At 40.9% G+C, this 19,618-nt stretch overlaps 1 protein-coding gene across 4 annotated transcripts in view; it reads left to right on the top strand.

The window, feature by feature from the left end:
- Positions 1-18,876, top strand: part of MPP7 (MAGUK p55 scaffold protein 7) — a 160,807-nt gene extending 141,931 nt beyond the window's left edge. For all 4 annotated transcript variants that reach the window (XM_075419596.1, XM_075419597.1, XM_075419594.1 and 1 more), the window contains 6 exons: positions 2,572-2,742; positions 9,475-9,555; positions 11,355-11,448; positions 12,542-12,650; positions 14,164-14,307; positions 15,691-18,876. In XM_075419596.1, coding sequence (XP_075275711.1) covers positions 2,572-2,742; positions 9,475-9,555; positions 11,355-11,448; positions 12,542-12,650; positions 14,164-14,307; positions 15,691-15,870 — 779 coding nt within the window. In that variant the 3' untranslated portion in view covers positions 15,871-18,876. The remainder of the gene's footprint in view (positions 1-2,571; positions 2,743-9,474; positions 9,556-11,354; positions 11,449-12,541; positions 12,651-14,163; positions 14,308-15,690) is intronic.
- The last annotated feature ends 742 nt before the right edge of the window (positions 18,877-19,618 follow it).

Raw genomic sequence — 19,618 nt, 5'->3', positions numbered from 1 at the left:
AGCAGTGGAGCTGTATCACCAGAGTCTTTGTGACGCTTTATATGCAGCCTGTAGAAGTGACAAGGCATGAATCAGCCTGAAGACAACACTGAAAGATTTTCTTACTTTTGTCCCTTTTGACACACACACAAAAAATCTGTTTTGTTTTGGTTTTGGGTTTTTTGGGGTTTTTTTTACTCTTTCAAGAGAAGAAAGAATGAAAATTCTTAAATAACCTACCACCTGGTAGTTTGGTAGTGAAATCTGAATAAAGTGCATGCAGAAAGGACAAGCAAGTTACAAATGGTCTTCTAACACCTAACAGCACTGAATATTGAATTGGTATGAAGATTTTGCAAAAAGGGTGTTTTTCCTAAAGATTCCGCAGTTCGGCATGTAAGCCAAGGTTAGGAAGCTGTTGGTAACGGCACTGTGAGACGGCTGCTCAGAGGCACAGAGCTCTTGGTATTTGCAAGGTCAACACCAAACAGAAAACAGAAATAGAGACTATTGGTTTAGTTTCATTTCATCTCTACCCTTGTTTTTTACCTTCTCCAGATACGTGGACTCTGATTTTTGTGACAAAGCTCTTTATTTTGTCAACCATTTAATAGCAAATGGTAAAGAACTATTCTTTCTTTTTACTTTTCTCTCTTTTCTTTCTTCCATAAAATGGAAACAGAACAATTTTTAGCTTGCTTTCAGGGCAACTGATATTTTTTATTCTGGAGCCTTTTACATTAGGCCTTGGAACACACTTTGTGTCTGTATTGCTGATGTTACTTTTAACCTTTCTTTGTATAATTGTCTGTAGAGTTAGGTGTAGTTATGTACCAAGAAAATGTCTTCGTGTCATGACGGGCTTTACCCTAGAGCAGACAGTATCTCCAGGGTCCTCCCTTGGCTGTATATGCCCGCAGCTGTCAGCACACCAGCTGGGCTTTTCTGACTGCAGTCACTTTGGTGTTCGTGTTATTCTTTAAATCATAACATAATTCAGTTTATTTCACTATGTTTTCATATCTCATATTTTGGTCCCTTTTCTATCCCTGCCCATGTCCTTTTCAGTCTAGACAATGCTGTAGCTCTTAAAGCCGTCATCAGCCTTTTCTGTGGCTGCTAGCTCTTTTCTTTTTTCATTGATTCTCATATTACTTATTCATATTTTTAAATATGAATAGGTCAGCATCACTGTATTTTCAAAGAAATTTTTCTTCCCTTTTTGTGTGTAAAACGTCTTGTAAATTCCCATAGGTGTTGGGGCTTACATCAATAAAATAACTTGGTTAACATTGTCTGTGATCCAGGTTCTGCAAAGATTTATGCTAAGTGGAACTGTATGTGTGCAAAATGCTAAGCCTGTAACTAAGCCTTGCAGGATTTCACTTCAGATCTGGTTCTAAATATTTGCAGAAGTGAGTATTGAATTTGCCAGATACTACCTTTGAAGAAAAAATTGTAATATGATTTCTTCTCAAACACCTGAGCATAAGTGCTTTTACAAGTTTATGAAAACATATTGCTGAAAAATCAGAGGTCACCAGAAGTTTACACATGTTTAGTGTCCTATGAAATGTTCTGGGAAAGAAAGAAAAAAAGAAAAGTGTTTGGATTTTTCTGGTATTTAAAGTGTAGTTTGTGTTTTGCTTTATTACCCCCAAATAATATAATCAGCTTTGCAGTCCTCCTTAGCAGTCCTTCCTGTAGTTCCTTCTAGAGCAAAAGTAGTGCCATAGAGATACCAGGAAAATGTAATGTAATGTGATGTAAAGGATTTATTTGAAAAACTGTAAGGTAATCATTAACAGAGGAGTAAATTAGTTTTTAATCTATAGTGTAGAAGGATTTTTTGTGCTTTTCTGCTTGAAAATGCGTATGATTGTCTCCTTTGAGAGTACTTAAAAGCTGTGTGAAATTTCCATTCTTCTAGATGGGCACTGTAGATGTCACACTGTTGATGCAAATATAAATGCAAATTTAATAGGAATATTAACTTTTAATTTCATGCTAATGTATCCATCCTGTGGGTACTGTATTGTCTGAGGTGTTTCATAGTGTTTCAGAATTTAACTAACAGTGTTTGGTTTTATTTTAAATATCTTCAGAAAAAGGTGTTGTGCACTTTTGTTACACTATCAGCAAAATTGTTTAAGGAGTTAATTCTAATTAACCCTTTCAGCCACCAGATGTGTCTCTGCCATATGTTGTATTTGATGTCTGTGTGCCATGGTGATTTAATAGAAATGCAGTAAGTGTGGTATGAGAGTCCAGATTGCACGAATTTCCTTGTGTATATATGCTAATGTGCAAGATACTCAAATTATCTAAATATGTTAACTTATTGTAATATATTTTACAGCTTGTTGTTGCAACTTTTATGATTTAATTGGTAATCTTAATTTTGCAGTTTAAATAGGCACCTGATATAGTTTAAAACTGTGGGAAAATATTGTTCTAATGACCTGGCTTATTAAACATATAATCAGTTTTTTATTCCGTGCACCAATCCTTGAATGTTTGGAAGAGACTGTTTTCAAATATTTTGAGAAGACTTATTTTCTTACTTTGAAAAAAATCCTGTTCTTATTACAGCTGGTTTTAGAAGAAGCTTTCGTCTTAGCAGAAAAGATAAAAAAACAAACAAATCTATGTATGAGTGCAAGAAGAGTGATCAGTATGATACAGCAGATATCCCCACATACGAAGAAGTTGCAAAATATAGACGACAACCTAATGAGAAATACAGGCTTGTCGTTTTGGTTGGTAAGTTGTTTTCTTTATTTTTGATCTGGTAGAACAGAGGACTGCTGTTTAGCGCAATGCTTACCACAAAATCATTCTGAGGTTAAGGGATCACAAGAGGTCACCTGGTGCAGCCTCACACTCAACAGGATTAACACTGAATTCAGAGCAGGTTGCTGATGACAACAACTTTGGGAACCTGTCATCCAACCATGTCTTCTGTTGTCTTCCCACCACACATCTCAGTAAAGAGGTGGCCTCCATCTTCTCGATGAGTATCAGAAGGGTGCTGGTGGGTCGCCCTAAGCTGTCTGCTCTCCGAGCTAGACAAGACCAGTTCCCTCAGCCTCCCCTTGCAGGTCATGTGCTTCAGCTCCCGACCATCTTGGAGGCCCTCCACTGACTTTGCTCCAGTTTATCAACATCTGTCTTGTAGTGCAGGGCCCATCACGGACAGAGTATTCCTCACAGGGTCTAATGAGTGCTGAGTAAAGGGGAAGAATGATTTCACTCTGTGTACAGGCTAGGCTCTTGCTGATACAGCCCAGTCTTCTGTTAGCCTTCATTGCTGCCAGCGTGCACTGTGCTTGTGTCCGCCTGGACCCCCAGGTCATTTTCATCCAGGCTGCTCCACAGCCAGTCAGTCCCCAGCCTGTACTGCTGTGGGGCTTAGTCTGTCCCAGATGTAGAACTTTGTATTTGTCCTCATCAAATTTCACAAAGTTCTGCCAGCCCATGCCTGTAACATATCAAGGTCCCTCTGAATGGAAGCCCTTCCCTTGAGCAAGTCACTTGCGTCACGCAGTTTGGCATCTGCAAACTTGATGAGGGCCCATTCTGCGTCCTCCTCCAGGTTACTGGTGCAGATAGGAAACAGAGTGTGTCCCAGGGTCTACCCTGGACCCCTGAGGAACTCCACCTGTAATGAGTCACCCAGTAGAGTACAGACCGATAACCCCTACCCTTTGAACATGATCATCCATCCAGTTTTTCACCTACCTAGTAGTCCACCCATCTAGACAGGATGTCCCAAATTGCATATAAGGATGCTTTAGGAGATCGTGTTTAAAGCCTTGCTAAAACAAAGGGAGATGACATTAACATACAGCTGCCGTGGTTACTAGTCTGAACCTGGCAGTCAAGCTGTACTAAAACTCGTAAGAATTAGGTCAGTGTTCTGCTCTTAGAGATCAGTCGATGTATCTATGTGGAAAAAAAGAAGAGAAAAAGAACAGAATAAATACCTGTGGTCAGCCAAGACAGAATATATATGTGGAAAGCAATAAAACCATCTACTGTGTTAGAATAAGTAAATGGACAAGTAGAGAAAGGTGGATGAGAGGTGGACTTCTGTAGGTTGTGGACAGATGTAAACATAGCTGCAGAAGACTCAAAATGCCATTGTTAGTCAGCTTTCTGTTCCTCTGTAATCTGTCACTGCCATGGGTTCCGCAGAGCATTTATTGTCTAACCAAGAAGCATTGCTTCAGTCTCCTAAAAAAAAGAGAAAGTAGATGATCTTAAATTTTTCAAAGGTGACCACTAGAGTACCAATGACTAATGAGTAACCATTGCTACCAATGAGTAATGTCTCATTGCTTATTGTTTCTTTTGCAGTAGCACATAGGTTGATGCTTCATTAGTAAAGTTTCCTCTATTCTGAAGGCAGCAGAGCAGAGAAATATGACCCTCTATCAGGGACTGTTACGAACTGTGGAGTAGCTGTGTTTTTATATCACTCATATCCAAGGGAACATTAAATTTAGTTTTTAATAAACAGTTTTGTCACTCTCCAGCACTAAAATTCAGCCACCTACTAGTGTGATCACCGTGAGATTGTGGGCTATATACAACAAGTAATAACATGGTTGAGTTGATTTTACACTTACATCAACAGAGTGCAGTGCAAAAGTGTGATAAGTAGACTTTTTATAACAAATTGCATATGTCTGATCTAAGGAATACCCAGAGATTTCATTTGATTTTTTTGTTGTAATAAATCAAATGAAGAAAGTGTGCTTTTTTAGTAACAAAAGCAGTTCAGAAATTTATTGCAGACTTCAGTAATTCTAATGTTTTTCTCTGGATATTAAGAGCAGCTTAAGTCTGGCCAATACCATAAAAATGTCTTGGGCAAAAAGTGGAAAAGCTAGCAGAGCTAAGCAACACAGGTATAGTAGAAGCGAACTCTTTGAAAAAGCTTTTTGTGTGCAGGTAGCAGCGTTCAATATAATCCATCAAATATAATTTGGATATTGGTACCAGGAAACAAAGGGACAGATAATTAATTTATAGCTGTAATTGGTGGGGGCATTAAATGTCTGTTGTGTTTTGCTAGGCCTAAATATGTAATTTACTGGTGGAAGGTTTTTTAGGTTTGTCTTTTTTTTAGGGGGAGGGAGTTTGGCAACTTTGAAGTGGAAATTTCTTTTGACTTCATTTTAAATTAGTCTTGTCTAATTTACAGAACACAAATTGCAGACACAGTAATTTTTAGTGCCCTGTAGTGTGATATATGCTAGTCTTAGGTTCAGATAGATGCATTAGTTTGTCAAGACTTTACCTTCTCTGCAAAGGTAGATTCATGAATAAAGTCCTGCATATCCTTGGGGCTAAAATAACAGACTATCTGAAGCAGTAATGATACAGATGCTTCTGCTGTGCTTTTAGTTGTTATGAATCTTATGAGTCTGCTAAAAACAAAATTAGCCAATATCATGTCACCAGTCGTCTTCTTGTAGCTTACTGTTCCCAGGCTGCCAACAAATCCTGGAAATCTTCCTTCAAAAATATTGTCTGCATCCTAAGCATGATACCTTGCAGCCCTATTAGGCAAAGGCAGAGTATTTTAATATGAAACATGTTATTTAGACACTTGAATTTTAATTTATCTTAATGAAGAAAAAGTCCTGCTCACAAAGGCTTCTGCTTCAGTAACCGTGAGGGCCAGACTAGCACAGATTTTACTTCCTAAGCATGAGAATTAATATGCTGCGTACTATAACTTTACAGGGTGTAGTATCAGCAAAGTCAGAGCTTTCTGAAGGGGCAGTGCTAGGGTGAAGCAAGGTGAGTAGTACCAGACCATGAGCATGTCCCACACAGCTACATATGTGCAGCGTTATCACCACAGGCATGCAAAGCCTTTCAGATGCTGTGGTTGCTATGGCGATGCATCTGTCCTAAGTGGGGAAGGACCGGAGGTGTGTAACCAGGAAGGAGCAGTTGTTATTGGTGTGTGACACAACCAGAAAAGTCTCTCTGTCTCTGAATTGGGCTGTTGGTACCCCCCCACTGCGAAGAAAGGGAACCTGGGACTGGAAAAGTTCTCTCTTGTTAAAAATCCATCACTTTTGGTTTTATCGTGAAGAGCTCTGTGGAGGCCAGGTCTGCCTCAGAGCAGGGGAGGATGAAATGGAAGTGGCTCCTAGCTTCCCACATCTCCTGACATACCTTCAACGTGTGTTCTGTAGTGGCTTGTAGACAGTTGATAGATCTGCAGCAGCAGTGCAGGAAAATGGCCTCCCATGGCCATAGTACTTTAAGTAAACTATCTGGACAATGAAGAAAGAGACCTAGAACTGCTATCTTCATTAAATCTTCCTGGGTGAAGGCACGGGTAGGCCAGAATGGCTCGGTAACACATAGGATGTAACATATTGGCTAGCCTTGCCTGAGAGAATACCAGTATGAACTCGCTGATCCTGCTTCACTGAAGAGCAGATTTCAAAGCATATTCCCACTGTCAGTTATAATTTATTGTAACAAAAAAATGAGGTTCTGCTTTCGTACTGCATCTTGTTGTGCTACAGTTGGACATGCGTGTGCAGTCATTGCATTATAGTGATCAGTTGTACTTGAGAAGCAACAACTGAGCCACAGAACTTCTGTCAAGGGTCTTTGTGGTCCCAGCAGGGATGTTGTCATCCAACTCCCAAAATCTTTTCTGAAAGGCCACTTTTTTGTTGTTTTTTGCCTTTCAAATAAACTTTTAGGAGATCAGTATGTATCTGTGGGTGACGAATGTCTGGTTGGGTTAACCCTTCTGGGACCTGAACTTACATGAAACATTTTTTTCAGTTTTCTTCAGACATGTCTGAATGGTACAAAATTTAATGCAGGTTTTATTGATTGGTGGTTTAATTCTGCAAGTGACCCTCAGTAAAGTGAGGTAGGCACTACAGTCCATTTGTGTAGCATTCGACCATTACTTAACTTAACGTGACTCAACATGCAACAGTAAGCAAGGTAAATGTTCCTTTAAAAAAAATAAAATATCTCTAAATATGTCACAATAACTCTAAATATTGCTGCCTGGGGTGATTTTTAGTAAACCAAAACTATGTTACAGTCACAGATCCTACATGCCTGGCATTTTACTGTAAGAATCTGGATTCGCCTTTTCAGTCCTGATGCTCTGTTCTCTTCTTGAGTCAAAATCATGTTCAGATTCATAATTATTAGAAACCAGCATCTTTCTCTGTGGCATCAACATGAAAAGAATATTCAGAATAGAAGTGTACATTACACTCGGGAGATGTAGTGTAAAAATCAGCATAATGGCTGGCATTGCTAATTAGGAATCAGTCTTCAGCGTCCATATGCTGCAGTTATGAGAACTCTGTGAAGACTGAAAAAGAAGAATCTACACCTTTCAGCAGTTAAATTTAAAGATGATTTTTAAATGGTAATCTGGAAGGGAAGACAGAGTAGTAGGGAGGTTGTGGTCTGGAAACAGATTTGATCTAAGTTTCCAAAGCATCTGTCGCGGGAAGCAAAGCCTGGATTCTTTATATATAAATAGAGCTAACAGCATATTGTTGATTTGACAGCATGTAGACAGAGGAAATAATATTTGTGTAGATTTGATGGGAAAGATTTTTTTGCTTGAACATAATGTTTTAAATTTGAATACCACTTGTTTAATTCTACTTTGCTAGGATATATTGAGAATCTTGATGGCTTTTCCTATAAAAATCCGTATTTGCCTTAAATACCTCTACTTTTAAAAAAGGAAAAATGTTTTTTAAAAAAAGAAGAACAAAAGTAATGCCATTATTTACATGACACATTGCTCTCCTCTGCAGACATGCACCAGTAGAGGCTGCTGTACACCGTATTAAATAAACATTTATACATACTGATAGATTAATTTACAGGCAGGTCAGAGATGGAAGTTGAAATGTAGTTGTGTGTTTAACTTATATAAACATATAAAAATTATAAATTCAGAAATTCCAAGATTTTACAGAGACACCATAGTCTGGGGATAGTAGCAAAGCAGCAAGCCTTTGCTTTTTGTCATTCTGTGTTTCTAACTTCACACAGGGCGGGTAGTCATTTTTACGAATAGGCAGGTGAAGGTGCTGAAGCATCAATCTTTGCTTTTTGATACCACATTCTCACCAGTAGTTAGCCAATATGTCACTATTTCATTAAAATGTTTGTTAGGTTTTGTATTTCTGATGTCTAAAATGTCTCTGTTTAAAGAGCACTCCATGCATAAATGTACTGCTTTTACTAGAAGAGTCGGAATTTGCCTTAAAACCACGTGTGTTGTCCTTGCATTATTTGGGATATGGTTCCAGTGACTCAGTCTGCTCTGTGTGCTGCTGTTGACCTGGCTCTGCAGAACTGCAGCCCCTGCGCTGTCAGATATGCCTGAGCTGGCAGAGCTGCGCTCCCCCTGCACACCCCCGGTCACGGCCCCACCACCGAAGGGGCCGGGGGGCTGGAGCCCTGCCCAAAGGCTCCTGGGGCCAGCAGCGATGGCCCATGGAGCCTCTGAGATCTCGCAGACCTAAAGCACCATGGGCAAATGGCTCAGAGTTAAGGACAACCCAAAACCGAAGAGGAGTGGCTGCTCGGTAGCTTCTAGGACAGCAGGACTCAAATGGAGGTGGAGGAGATGGGTCAAAAAAATTCCATGCAGTCATTGTTTCTTCCTGCCATCCTCTTTCCAAGAGTGGTCTGGCTTTGGCAGCCACATGAAGAAGGAAACATTTGCTTTGGACCAGTTCAGGCAGCAGGCAGGAGACAAGCACAGTTTAAAAGAAAATAATAAACAAAGAAAGAAACCCAAACATCCCAAACGAGTTACGACCTGGGGCATGCCGCCCTTCGTGCGATGTCACCCTGGCTCAGTCAAAGGTGGACAGTGGTGGCTGCAGCCAGCCAGAGGCCAGGTGGCGTTCCCACCCGCAGCCAGGGCTGGATGGAGCACAGAGCTTCTGGGGCATGGGGACAACACGGAGCAGTGCTCCTCGGGGGTCTGCTGCTGGCGAGAGAGGGAGGAATGGGCCATGCTGAAACATGGGAGCAGAGGCTTTGCGGGGGCTTGGTGCATGCCAGCTGGGGTCCAGTCAGTGAGCTGGGGATCTTCTGGCAAAACGAGTAGCCAAACCAGTTTTTGTGCTGGAAAGCTGCAGGTCAGGGCATGGGGGTCTGTTGTAGCACCCAGGATGAAGATGGGTGCATACTGAGGGTAGCTGCTGCAGAAAAGGAAGTTAGCTTTGCTGTCAGCTTCTTCACTGATGTTTTCCTTGGTAATCGAGCACTACCAGCTACATCCCCTGAATTTTGTCAGCGCTGTATATTCTAGGAGAGGCTAGAAGCATGAGTGTTTCCAAATGACTGATTAAAGGCCAGTATATATTATAGCTATATGCTACATATTTTTATCTCGGAGAGTATGTACGCCTGAAGACAAGAGAGAACTGGCTGCTGGGAAACAGCACGTTTGTTTTCTTTCAGGTCCTGTAGGGGTTGGACTGAATGAACTTAAACGGAAATTGCTGATCAGTGACACCCAGCATTACGGGGTAACAGTGCCACGTAAGTAAAAATACACTTCTGTTCTGCTAATGCAATACTTGCATTGGTATTACCTTAAGGCACTTTCAAATTTGGGTCACTAAATGCATGCTTGGCATCCAAATTACGTTTCTAATTTTTAAAAGTGCTGCTGCAGTTGTATTTTAAATAGCATTGATAAAATTGATAGGATATTTTGGCTCAGAGGCACTGCAGTAGACTTTTAGTACAAGTTTTACATGATTGATGTCAGCAAGGTTTAGTAAATGAAACTCAGCTGAAGAACACCCTGGATTTGGCTGTAAAGCAGTAAAACGTACTCTGTTACCAATGCTTGCTTGCAGCTAAATGGCCTTTATGTATTAGAGAGGCTGGAAAATGAAGACTCACAATAAACGGTTTAATCCTGTTAATAAACGAATTAAATCTCTTTGATTAGCTTTAGAAAAGTTGATTGGGGGATTTTGTTCCCCTTTCTTGCTATCTGACCAGGTAGTGTGATTTTTATAACATTGTGCTATATTAACTTCTACAATACTTTATTGGGTTTTCTTTAATATGGAGAACTTCACAGTTTTAGACTTTCATTCCTTGGTTTGCTTTCTATTTGTACGTGTGCCTCCTATAGGGATCCTTCAAAACTACGGATCCGACACTCTGAATTTGGGAGACACTGTCACAGGTTTTTTGCAAGTACAGGTATTCCGGAATGTACACGTGAATGAATTATGCTAGGTAGAAAAATGAATACATTTGGGTTTGGCAAGTCATTTCATTTGCACATACTTGCTTCAGCTGGGTATTGAAAACAACAACAAAAAAAGCCAGATGTTCCCAAATATTTAACACACTGAAGCATGTGCAGTCATTTGCCCAAAAATATTTCTCTAAAAATTGCCAGTATTCATCAAGCTGCCTTCTTTCTTTTCTCTTCCAAATTTGTGGTTATAATTTAAAACAAACGTGTAAAGAAATCCCTCTTGCTGAAATTCAGTAAGTCAGGACTTGGAGCGAGAACTGGGGTTCTTGTTTTGGAAATGTTCCTCTTCATGTCAGCCTGAGACGACGGTGATATCAAATGGCATTTAAGGCTGCGTTGCTGCGGGCAGGTTGTGCATGTGCGTATGGGATGGAGACTACGTGGTGCTGCAACATGCAACTTGTATTAAATAAGACTTTTGAATCGGTTCAGTAACCATAAGTGGCAACTCCGCAAATAAGTTTCATTTATAAGCAAAACCTTTATACCTAGTACTTAAGGGAAAGTAAGAGTACAAATACTACAAGCCTACCGAAAGAAAAAGGAATTTGGTTTTGATCACCAGAAGAAGAAAAGCACTAAAACATAAAATTCACACCCCATTTTTTATTATCGTGCTTCGCATACCATAGCTACAAGTGTTGTTAATGAACGTAACGTTTTATAAATCAGGTTGGTGAGCTTTGTTTCCCTTTACGGTCTTGTATGCTAATAAGTTTAACAAGTGGCGAGGCTTGGGTAATTGTTATGGACTGCTGCTCCTTTTATTATTCAGCTGTCCTCATTTTATTGGATTTTTCCACTAGTTAATAAAAATGATAATCTGATACTTGTCCAGTAGGGTTTTTTCCTGCTTTTCCTGCATGCTTTTAAAACTTGGTCCTGTCATGTGCTGGTGCGCTGCCTAGCAGATCCAGAGCAGCCGTCAGAAGTGCAGGAACCTCTACGCTTAGTATTGCACAAGGGTTGTGTGCTTTTCGGTGTTTCCTGAGCTGGTTTGCATTATATTGTTTTCTGCATCTTTCCCCTTTTTTTTTCTTTCTATTTAATGAAACTGCAGACACTACCCGTCCAAGGAGAAGCCAAGAAAGTGACGGCGTTGAATACATTTTCATTTCCAAGCACTTGTTTGAGACAGACGTACAGAATAACAAGTATGTTGAAGAGATTTTTAACTAGAACTGCAGTTAAAACAATGGCTTTATTATAAAATGGGGCTGGTTGTAATTTTTGGTAATAAGTCAAAGTGGATGTTAGTTGCAGTGATTTGAAGATATGTTAAAATTACATTTTGACACATAAGCAGTTCAAAGCAGCTGGCAAAAACACAGAGAAAAAAAGCAATATGTGCAAACACAACTATTTCTAAGTTTTCAAGTATTTCCAGTGCTTGAGCTCATCGAGAAGACACTGAAATTGTAGGTGTTCAGGATGGGGGAACACTCTTTTAACAGGGCATCATCTGTCGTAGCAATAAATCTTTACAGCTCGGGGAGGGGGGCCGGGAAGTGCTGCAAACGTGCCTGAGTCAATGTTTGCGTAGTTCTGCTCGCTTGCAGGCCAGGCACTTCCTTGGCTTTTGGATTTAGAGATCTACAGTGAAGCCCCTGCCCGTAAACCCACCAGAAATTCAACTAAAATGAAGACAATGGTAGCATCGTGCTCTCCAGCAGCCTGTAAAATAGCGTAGCTTGAAATTCTGCCCCAGTGTTTCAGAGGGCAAAAGTGTATTAGACACAAAGCTGTGGGTTTTATTGAAACTTCAAACTGTGCTTTGCTTTTTTGGCAAACAGTGCTTGTACTTTTATAGCACATAACCAGTCGCCTTGGTTCCATTAGCACCATTGTCGCTCCTCCTCCTCTTCTGAGACAGAGAATTTGGATATTCTGTAGTGTGCAATGAAATTTCAGTAGTTTCTATTGTTTAGCTTATCCACTGTTTTATTGCATTGCATTAGTTCAGAAAAAGAGGTGATGGAAAACATTAGTGGGCTGTTGGACTGCAGTACTTTTTTCTCTTTAACTGTAATACAAGCAGGTGTTACTGATTTGAAAGTGGTAAAGTAGAAGATTTCTTAAAATTGACATGCTGAAGTACTTGACAGCATTTCCTTTATAAAACATGGTAAAACTCTCATGTAAAGTAAAATATTTTTGCTCCTGCATTAGATCTTATAACCCAAACTGATAAATTTTTTTTCTGGAGAAGATGGAAATGATTCCAGTTGTTTTCACCTTCTGCCACAGGTTTATCGAGTATGGCGAGTACAAGAACAACTACTATGGGACAAGTTTAGACTCTGTTCGATCCGTTCTAGCTAAAAACAAAGTTTGTTTGTTGGATGTGCAGCCCCATGTAAGTAAGCGTGGCTTTTGGACTCCTGTAGCTCCCCACACTGCATATCGGGATGCCAGGAAAAAATTGTTTCTAAAAAGGCGTGTTTTGTTCCACACTGAATGACTGTTGAGCAGGCTTGCTGGGTACTTTTATCATAGCAAGACTCTCCGAAAGCAAGAGAGGAAGGAAACTTTAATACATATTAGCAAGTATTCAGCTCGGTAATTAAGTGAATTGAAAACCTGCAGCATAATATCAAAGATTTAATTACAAAATGCTCCTATATTTTCATTCATCTTTCTGCTGGTTTGCGTGAGAGGTTCCCTTCTGAGGCCTCAGTTTCAGAGTGGCTTGGAGCTATCATCCAGTCCAGCAACCGTCCCTCACGTGTTTAACCAGAGCGTTCATGCAGAGGGTTTGCATGCAGGGTGGACATGAGTCAAGGAACGCACTAAATGTGATGTTGGCTGGATAATTCTTAAGGACATTCCTCTCTAAACCATTTGTTCTTACATTGACCTTGTCTTTCAACCCTGCTGAACAGCTCCGCTGGGAATTTTTATGCTGTTAATAACCACAGTGCTTCCAGGAGCTGGACTGGTTTTTTTAAACCCAGCCAAAGTATTTCTTCTCCAAGGGTGGCCAGCCTGTGCCTTCTGAACCCAGCAGCTCGACAACAGTTCCCAGGGCATATTTGGACATGGGGTCGTGTCCTAGGAGCAGGGCAGGGGGGCTGCGCTGACAGCAGAGCGGCCAGGAAGGCCAGGAGAGGAGGGGAGCTGGGCAGGGATGCCGGGGGCTGACACTGCCAGGCTACTCTGTGCGACCGCTGCGTGTCCAGTGTGGCCGTTTTCCAGTGAAGCACTAAATTCTCCCGGGGATTCAGGCTTGTGAGCCACCCTGGGATCCCACTGTCCGTCATGGCATTCTCCTGTGGACCCTGGCAGTGTGAAAAGGGCAGAAAGCTGCCGGTCATCCCTGCTTCACTCTGAGCTGCGATCCGAATCATAGACCTATCTCTAACTCCCTACGTAGCACCACTGGACACGCTCAGGAGGAGTGAGCAGCATGGAGTTACGTGGTGGACACACAGCATTGGAGAGAAAAATCATGGATCTGTTGTGACCAAGTGTCGCAGGCACCTTTTCCCACAACTTTTCATGGGTACAGAAAGTGTTATTGCTGCTAAAATCTGTTGAACTTTCCCCGTGTCCCGAGCGCGCTGCTGCTCCCCGCTGCCAGTGGCACTGGTGTGCCCAGCCCAGCCTTTGCCTGACTGATGGGGCTTCCCAGCAGCCGTGTGGAAGCCAAGCGAAATGGTCACCCTTGGAGAAACAGCTTTCTTTCCATTCACATGAAAATTCTCCTTACATGAATCAATGCCAGTCAGCAGAGCGGGATGGCAGTGAATGAAAAATAGCCTTCTAGGAGTGCTTTATGGGTTTGTTTTGCTTAGCGGAGAGTTTCTTTTATTACAGTAAATTCTATTGTGCAGAATAAACTAATTAATTAAAATCTTTCCTCTTCCCAGACAGTGAAACACTTACGGACATACGAGTTTAAACCATTTGTTATATTTATAAAGCCTCCATCACTTGACCGTTTGAGAGAGACCAGAAAAAATGCCAAGATTATTTCAAGTAAAGATGATAAGGGAACCGCAAAACCCTTTACAGTGAGTACATTTAGACATGGTAAAACATGAGAACTTGTTAAGAGTTTTTTTGTGGTGGTTTACCTTGAAAATAAAGGTTATCACTGGATCTCATCCACGGTACCTGTCAGGGCTTGCACATACTATACACGTTGTTTCCCAGCCTCTCCTGCATCCTTGCTGTGATGTTTTCATTGTTTGATATGCTCATGGATATTTACATTTCCATGGTGTTCTGCTTGATTTTATGTCACCGAGGAACCCTCACAATGCAAGTGTATTTTTATGAGAAGTAACACTGTGGATTTCCTTTGAAAAATCTGCATGGGGGCTTAGATGTTTCTATTCAAGTATAAGAATGTCCTTGTTTTATCAAGTGTGCTACTGGGTCTACATTTAGATGAAAGCTCAAATATAAGGCATCAATTAAAAAAGTAAATGCTGCTTTAAAAAACTCATATTTGTTGATTAGAGAAACGGTTTTTTAAATGTTATAGGGAAGTGAATGCTCTAAGAAGGAAAGAGGAAGATCTAAGCAAGTAACAAATGCTGCTTTTTTTCAATAATTAGAAAAAAAGTTAGTCATCTTACCCAACAGTAACTTACTTACTTCCTTGAAATACAATGAAATCATATTTTAAGTGAAGCTAAAGCAAAGCCGGTCATGGTTAAACTTTTTTTACAGTGTGCATCGTTTTCCCTCATTCAGATATTATTTAGGATTTTTTAGATTTTGTTTTGAGCTGAATGATGGATATAATCACAGACAGTATCGGTCTCGGATATGCATTTGAAATAGTTTGGAAATAATGCACTATAAGAATGCTTTCTATTATATATAAAATATAAGAGGAGTTGATTGTTAAGAGTAATCTTCAGGACGTTGTGTAGTTAGGACAGGTTTAGTCTCTCAGAGTTATGTATTCAGTTAAATTCCGAAGATTTGTTCCCTCCCCAAACCTGAAGAGAAATTCCCTGAGCCAGGGCGAACCAGGCATAGGACGACAGTGCTGACCCAACTCTTAAAAGAATAAAGGCTGCACTGTAATATATCGCATGCTAATAGCCAGCTGAGAATTAAGTAACGAAACTTTAAACGTATCATCAAACAGCTAGAAAGACTTTCCACCGGTACTGCTAACAGCACATGTCTCTGTAATTACCGTGCAGCGACTAATTGTGTCACTGCGAGGGGAGAGATGAAAGAATTGCCTGTGGAGCAAAGTCTACTTGTAAGAATGCTCTCTGAGATCACCTGTAGTGGTAATTTGTGTAATTTTTTCAATTAAAAGTCCAGTTTCCATCTCCTGATGAGATGAGAAATAAGCAAGTAGCTTTGCATTACCACAGAAGGAGTTTGTGATGTTGCTAAGGACTGACTATGCCTTGCACTGATCTTACTAGGAAGAAGATTTTCAAGAAATGATCAAATCTGCCCACGTGATGGAGAGCCAATATGGCCACCTTTTCGATAAGGTGATCATCAATGATGACCTCACTACGGCTTACAGTGAGCTTAAAACAACCTTTGACAGGTTGGAGACTGAGACCTTCTGGGTTCCTGTCAGCTGGCTGCATTCATAACTTTGTAAACAGACAAAACATCTGCTACGATCTCAACATCTAAACGTGGGGCACGGTTGGGCATTCTGTGAGGGCCGTTTTCGTGGCAGGAGGGCTTTCTGACGCTCCCTGCGCAGCAGGTGTCCTCTTCATGCACTTGGAACTGGTCTTGTTTTCCTGTGTCTTCAATCCTCCCACCCACAAGTTTGGGGCAGAGCAGGCAGATTAACCCCAAGTTTTGCTGTGCTCCATAAAGTGAGCGAGCAGTAGTGTAACGAAACTGCCAGCCACCTCTGTCATCATCTGTGTATTTCCAAGGTAAGCTTTTTTAACATTTGCAGAAGATCCTAATGAATACTGGAGATCAGCACTTTGGTGGTTTTAAGCATAACTGCTCCCATAAAGAGCACATCAGCACCTGGAAGTCATTACCCTGTAAGTGCATGACAGAACTGAGACAGGCAAAAGCGACCAACATTTTTATGAGGAAAACATCGTAGTTTTAATTACGTATCAAGATAAGTGTTTTTACTTTTTGAGATGTGAGCCTTGTCTTATATGTACAGAGTGATTTTCGTATTCTTTGCACTTACGTAGTCGTGAAAAGAAAGATGTATTCAGTGGCTTAATTGTGAAATACTCTGCTGTGAGCATGCATGGATTGAAAATACTTTCACGCATGCTTTGTGGCACAACAAAGAAAACTCACGGGAATATTTATTTAAATCGGGAAAAATGTGAGTTACTACGTATGTAACTTCAAAGTCTTTGGGATTAATCTTCTGTAAAATCAGTGGTAAAGTGATATGAATAGCAACAAAGTAGAGAGTACCTTCTTTTTTTTCCTTTAAATTGATTTCAAACATTTTTGGCATCCTTTAGAACAGTTTTCCCATCAGAAATTGTCAAACAATTAGTTAGGAAACTTTGGAGATCTGGGAAGCAGTTGCAAGAGATTAATTCTTTTTATTGTTTAGTATGTAGTGACACTTTGTAGTATCAGTACCGGACATCTTGTCTCCACTCGAAAAGAAGTTAATGCTGTAGACTTCACTGTAAAAAGTATCCTTGTCACTGGTCAGACACAGCTGGAAACCTCATTTTAAAATTTGATGTGGCAATGTCAGCAAATCTATATATTAGAAGATGTATTTTTAATATAGATAATTTGGTATTTCTCTTTATTTACTACTGATGTGCAGGAAATGAGTGCATCTGTAAAGACCAAGTAGTGCCTGTGCGTTGTGTTGTGAATACGTCCTGTAAGTACGGAATGTGTATAGGAACTGGCTGACTTCAGATCATCGCATCTGTGGCATTCACACAGGAAACCGTTAGTTCATGTTAATCTGTAAAGAGAATATAGCTGTCTTGTTTAAAGAAAAAAGAATTTAGTGAAACTTTATATATTTATGAAGGGGTTGAAAAGGGATGTTAAGTTTTTAAATTTCTTGTCAATGTGATCATTTACTAAGGTAAGTCTGTAATTTGAAACACTGTCTCTGTAAATGGAGCTCAACATTCCATGTAAATATTTTATTTCAGTTCATACGCTGATAAAGCCATCAGATTTTGAAGTTTTATTCTAAATGCGTATTTAATGTGTGGGTCATTGCATCTGGCTTAGAGTCGTATAAAATAAATGAAATGCAAGGAACAACGGCAAAATCCCTAGGAGTCTGGAAATGTTTATGCAAGAATTACAGATGTACGGAATCCCAGTACAGATCCACGCTCTGCCTGAACAGCTATAATGTGACTGTTGTCAAATTTCACCATCTTCCTGGTGGACTTCAACTTTTCTGTAACATAAATAGAAATTTGTTGATTAAATTAATTGCATGGAGATTATGTGAGTTCAGAAAATGTTTTCTATATTTTTTGTTGGTTACTGAAAATCAGACTTTTTCAGGGGATCTGGAATTCTGCGGGTCTGTCTGCCTTTGCCTGTGAGACGCCGAGTGCCCTCGCCATCTCTTGCCACCAACCCAAACTGAGCGGGCACGCGGCATCTCTCAGCATCTAGCCGTTTCCACTATGAGGAATGCTCTTAGCACTGCTTCTAACCTGGGCTGTCTCAGGCCATTAGTGTACAGTAACACTCGTGTCAGGGACCTGCTTTTCTCTTTAAGAAATAGATGCTAGAATAATCTGCAAACTCCCTGTCAGAAGCAGTTCTGGCTGTCCTGCAGGCTGTTTTTCTTCTCCTTTGGAAATTACATTAATTCCCGTTCCTGGGCCGGTGTGGTCTCGGAGGCCCTTCTGCTGCAGGGTTGCTGTGCTGGGCAGCAGTAGGCAGCACGGAGCCCCGTGCCTGCACAGCGAGACCGACCCTCTGGGCCTCACCGCAGCCCTGGCCCCGGTCCCCTGGGTGGGTGGGTGGCTGCCTGCCGCGGCCCCCAGCCAGGAGCTAATTCCTGACCTGGAACACCTGCAGAAGAAGGGGAACCACAAAAACATGAATCCAACCGACAGAGTAAAATAGGCACAGGAGTGAGAAATAGTTTTAATTACATGTTTAGATTGCTCTTGAAAACCAACATCATTGCTGTGTTTGCTTAAAAAAAAAAAAAATACGGAAGCCACTGGCATCCATGAGGCAGGCAGAGATGACAGTAGGTGAAGGCAGAAAAGCTGCCTCAGCCCAACAGTTTTGACAGGACGGGAGCCTGCGTATGGTGATGGATGCTGAGCCCCTGTGCTGAACTGTTCTGGGACGCCATGGAGCGGGGCAGGATTGTTCCTTTGACTCCTGAGAATTTGGGAACAAAGACGACTAAAGATGTTTCCAATATTCCACATATTCAGGTTGTGCTGTGTGGGTTTTTAGAGAGCCGTATGTTTTGACAGTCAAGTCCAGATGTTTCTGTTGTGTTTTAGCTGTTTGCCATAGTCAAACAAATGGTCGTATTTTTTCATATTGTACCAAGCTCTATACTTGAATTTGCCATCAGGTCCTTTGTTTGATATCTTACCCGAAATCTGACCTTACCTTCTTATGCAAAACAATAAATTATTGATATATCACTCCAGGTGTGTTTTTCTTTATTGTAAATTGCACCATAGCATGTAGGCTTAATGACTGTAAAAGGTAAAATGCCTAGGCAGTAAGTTATTTCATAGGTCTCTCTATTAATGCTCCAGTTATCTTGAAATGAAAAAATAAAGCAACCTAGAACGAGGACTAAAACTCCTAATTTTTAATTTTTTCTGCCAAATTCTCCTTCAAAATAGATGTTTACCCTTTCCCACAGCCCACCCCAAAATAAACCGTTTTCCCTCTGAGAGGGAAAGCTTAAGTCGGTGGGTCAGACTGCGACAGCAGCTCGCCTGGGCTTGCGAAGTGCCTGGAGCGTTACCCGAGTTACCGACTCGGAGTGCTTCATCGGTCACGGCTGCTCCACGGCTGCTCACAAGTCCCGTGGGAGGTTGCGTTCAGCTGTAGGACTCGGAGAAGGTAATGCTTAACCTAAGTTACTGTTTGCATTGTGTTATGTCTTTTCCAGAAAAAAAGCTTAACACGTACCAGGATTAGTGAGAAGACTTCTGAGCCCCTTCTGGTTTGCTTCAGTGCAGGATTCTGCATTTTCCACGTGTACTGAGCTTCGGGTTTCTACTGTGCGTGGAGAATTTTTTCCTCAGTAAAGCTCGTATTTGGTTTGTGTGAGATTGTTTCAAAGGATGAATAGTTTCTTCAGAGATTTACAGTTAAAGTTATAATCTGAGTTGATTTTTGCTGCTGCAGTATCTACAGTCATTTCCACACATG

The sequence above is a fragment of the Opisthocomus hoazin genome, chromosome 4, assembly GCF_030867145.1.
Source record: "Opisthocomus hoazin isolate bOpiHoa1 chromosome 4, bOpiHoa1.hap1, whole genome shotgun sequence".
Classification (NCBI taxonomy): Eukaryota; Metazoa; Chordata; class Aves; order Opisthocomiformes; family Opisthocomidae; genus Opisthocomus; species Opisthocomus hoazin.
This window is presented reverse-complemented; position numbering and strand designations above follow the sequence as displayed.